Source organism: Triticum urartu, chromosome 3A, assembly GCF_056163025.1.
Source record: "Triticum urartu cultivar PI428250 chromosome 3A, HENAU_Tu73, whole genome shotgun sequence".
NCBI classification, from domain to species: domain Eukaryota; kingdom Viridiplantae; phylum Streptophyta; class Magnoliopsida; order Poales; family Poaceae; genus Triticum; species Triticum urartu.
The window spans coordinates 58,762,840-58,766,009 of NC_141875.1; the positions used below are offsets into that span (position 1 = coordinate 58,762,840).

Consider the following 3,170-nt stretch of genomic DNA (forward strand, 5'->3'; position numbering starts at 1 on the left):
ATTACGTTTGTTCCTGAGGACAAGGGAGAAGTCTTGCTATTAGTAGTCATGTGAATTTGGTATTCGTTTGATATTTTGATAAGATGTATGTTGTCTAGCCTCTAGTGGTGTTATGTGAACGTCGACTACATAACACTTCACCATTATTTGGGCCTAGAGGAAGGCATTTGGAAGTAATAAGTAGATGATGGGTTGCTAGAGTGATAGAACCTTAAACCCTAGTTTATGCGTTGCTTCGTAATGGGCTGATTTGGATCCACATGTTTCATGCTATGGTTAAGTTTACCTTAATACTTTTGTTGTAGTTGAGGATTCTTGCAACAGAGGTTAATCGTAAGTGGGATGCTTGTTCAAGTAAGAACAGCACCCAAGCACCGGTCCACCCACATATCAAATTATCAAAGTATCGAACGGGAATCATATAAACGTGATGAAAACTAGCTTGACGATATTCCCATGTGTCCTCAGGAGCGCTTTTCCTTATATAAGAGTTTGTTCCAGCTTGTCCTTTGCTACAAAAAGGATTGGGCCACCTTGATGCACTTTATTTACTTTTGTTACTTGTTGCTCGTTACAATTTATCTTATCATAAAACTATCTGTTACCACTTATTTCAGTACTTGCAGAGAATACCTTGCTGAAAACCGCTTATCATTTCCTTCTGCTCCTCGTTGGGTTCGACACTCTTACTTATCGAAAGGACTACGATAGATCCCCTATACTTGTGGGTCATCAGTCAGCATAGAGGGACACCTGGGAGCAACATCCGGGCCAAACCGACAGCTACATCCCCTCTGTGTAGACCCGATGCGTCCGTTTCCCCCCTCTAGGTGCCGGCGGCGGCGCCTTCCGTTAGGGGGGCCATGCCCCGAAGATGCGTGCCGCCTCTTCGGACATGCCACAACACCACCCGGTTGTGGCAGGTCATCCCATAGAAACATTTGGGAGCAACGTCCCCTCCGTATAGACCCGATGCGGCTGTTTCCGCCCTCCAGATGCCGGCGGTGGCGCCGTCCGTGAGGGGGGCACACCGCGGATGTGAGGGGGTCACACTCCGAAGACGGGTGCTGGGCGTTTGCAACCGCCACTAAACTTCTGTCGGCGTAGCTGTTTTTGATTTTAATAAAATATAAGGACCTATATTCAAAAGAACATGACGGCACATTATTAATGTGCTCGAAAAAATACAAACCGTATACATATATTCATAATCAATGGAAAAAATTACAAACTACATATATATATATTCATATAATACATAAAAAAGCATAAAAACATATGTAAAGAAAGCATAAAAACATATGCAAAAAAGCATAAAAACATATGTAAAAAACACATGTAAAAAAACTATGCCGTCGGCATAGAGACGACAGGGTTTTGGTGGGCACCGTGCCGCGGATCGGTGACGTGGCGCCTATTCCAACGGCTGCCGTCGGCATATCTACGCCGCGGATCGGTGACGTGGCATGCGGAGATATGCCGATGGTCGCCTGTCCTGACCGTCGGCATAGGTTTGATGGCGTTAGCCGCTGGTCACGGGCAGGGTTGCCGGGCCCACAGGTATGCCGACGGCTGCTGTCAGCGTGTTTGCATCTAGGTCGACGGCCGTTCTGTGCCGATGGCCGCCGTCGGCGTAGATCGGTGTAGCCCGACGGCCAGGATAAGCCGACGGCCAGGACTGGGCTATCGGCATAGCTCGAAGTAGGCTGACGGCAGCCGTACGCATAGTTTTGGCCGTCGAGGTAGGACCGTTTTCCGGTAGTGAACTATAATGATTGGATTTGTCGTGAAACATCTAAAGACCAAACCCCTTTTGGAGTAGACAGAATCCTTTCCTAAAGGAAAAATGTTCCTTTGTTGGACTTTTGATCCACCGGAGTTCATATTTTGCACTTCTCTACACACATGTCAGTGAACATGAGAAAGGATAAATGGGCTGCATATATCAAAAAGAATTCTGACAACATGATGGCAGTTATGCATGCAAACAGGTGCATAAATGCATTTAAATTAGATGCAAAGATGGAAACATATATTTTCTAAGATTTTGGTTACTTTTAGTTATTTTATACCATAGAATCAACTATACAATGTACCTATATGCTTTTTAAGTACACATCAATTGTCACATCATTTTGCATCGGTGCTAACGAATTTCTCTCTCTGTCAGAGGGGATGCGACTACTTATTCTTTTGCATGTTTGATTGAAATTTCTCGATCATCAGGGAACTTCACTTTTATTCATTAACGATGCATTTCGCATAGGCACATAGACCATTTTATTTAGCTTGTGCGCACCCCCACAAATTAAGAGGCAGATGCATGACACAACATAGTAGCTAATCATTTGCTTGACTAGGCGTCTGGGTATGCGGCCACATCCTTGCAGACATATGCTCCATCTCCGGACGCATCAACGACGATGGGTAGCCTGCAGACCGCTGTGATGCTCGCCGCCGTCAGCTTCACCACCTCCCTCCGGCAGTGTGGGAACGCTCATGTCCCCGCCTGTCCCTCCTGCACGCCATGCTCCTTATACATGCTGTCCAACATGCTGTAGAAGGCACCGCACCTGCACCACTCGCTGATGTCGGCGAGCTGCTGGCAGCAGTCCCTTAGGACAGCCTCGGGCACCTTGCTGCCATTGCACTGGAGCTTCAGCACTAGACGACAGCCAGGGAGCGCGGGCACCTGGAAGGCCTGCCCCGGATAGCACATCCAAGGACCACTGTTAACGCTCCATGCGTCGTACTCGGCTGCTATGGGTGTCGCCACGAGCATACATAGTAGGAGCACCGAGAACACGGTCTTCATCGACATTGTTCCTCTGCGCACGAACTTTCTGTCTCTGATTTATCACTATATTAATCAGTTGTGTATATGGATAACTACACTCTTGATCTCTTGACGGTTTATATAGCTACATAAAGCTAAAAAGGTGCAAGGAAACAGACATATAAGTTGTTCATGATCTGCGTGGGTGGCTTGTGTCTAGTGCCTATGGCTTGGGCTTCCACGTCATTGTTCTTGATCCAGTGCGGTGATGTATTTTGGCATGCATCTAAACATTGTGATTACAACCCATAGTTTGTTAATCGCACTACTAAAAAGCTAGGATGGTTACCATATCGACAAAATTAGCTACATCCTTGGTTCATATATATGGCAA

General features: G+C 46.4%; 1 protein-coding gene across 1 annotated transcript; it reads right to left on the reverse strand.

Annotated features, from left to right (window-relative positions):
* Positions 1-2,222: 2,222 nt before the first annotated feature.
* LOC125542800 (alpha-amylase inhibitor 0.53) lies at positions 2,223-2,907 on the reverse strand. Its single transcript, XM_048705975.2, is given in 1 exon segment — positions 2,223-2,907. A coding segment is annotated over 1 exon segment (465 nt). The 5' UTR covers positions 2,822-2,907; the 3' UTR covers positions 2,223-2,356.
* Positions 2,908-3,170: the final 263 nt, after the last annotated feature.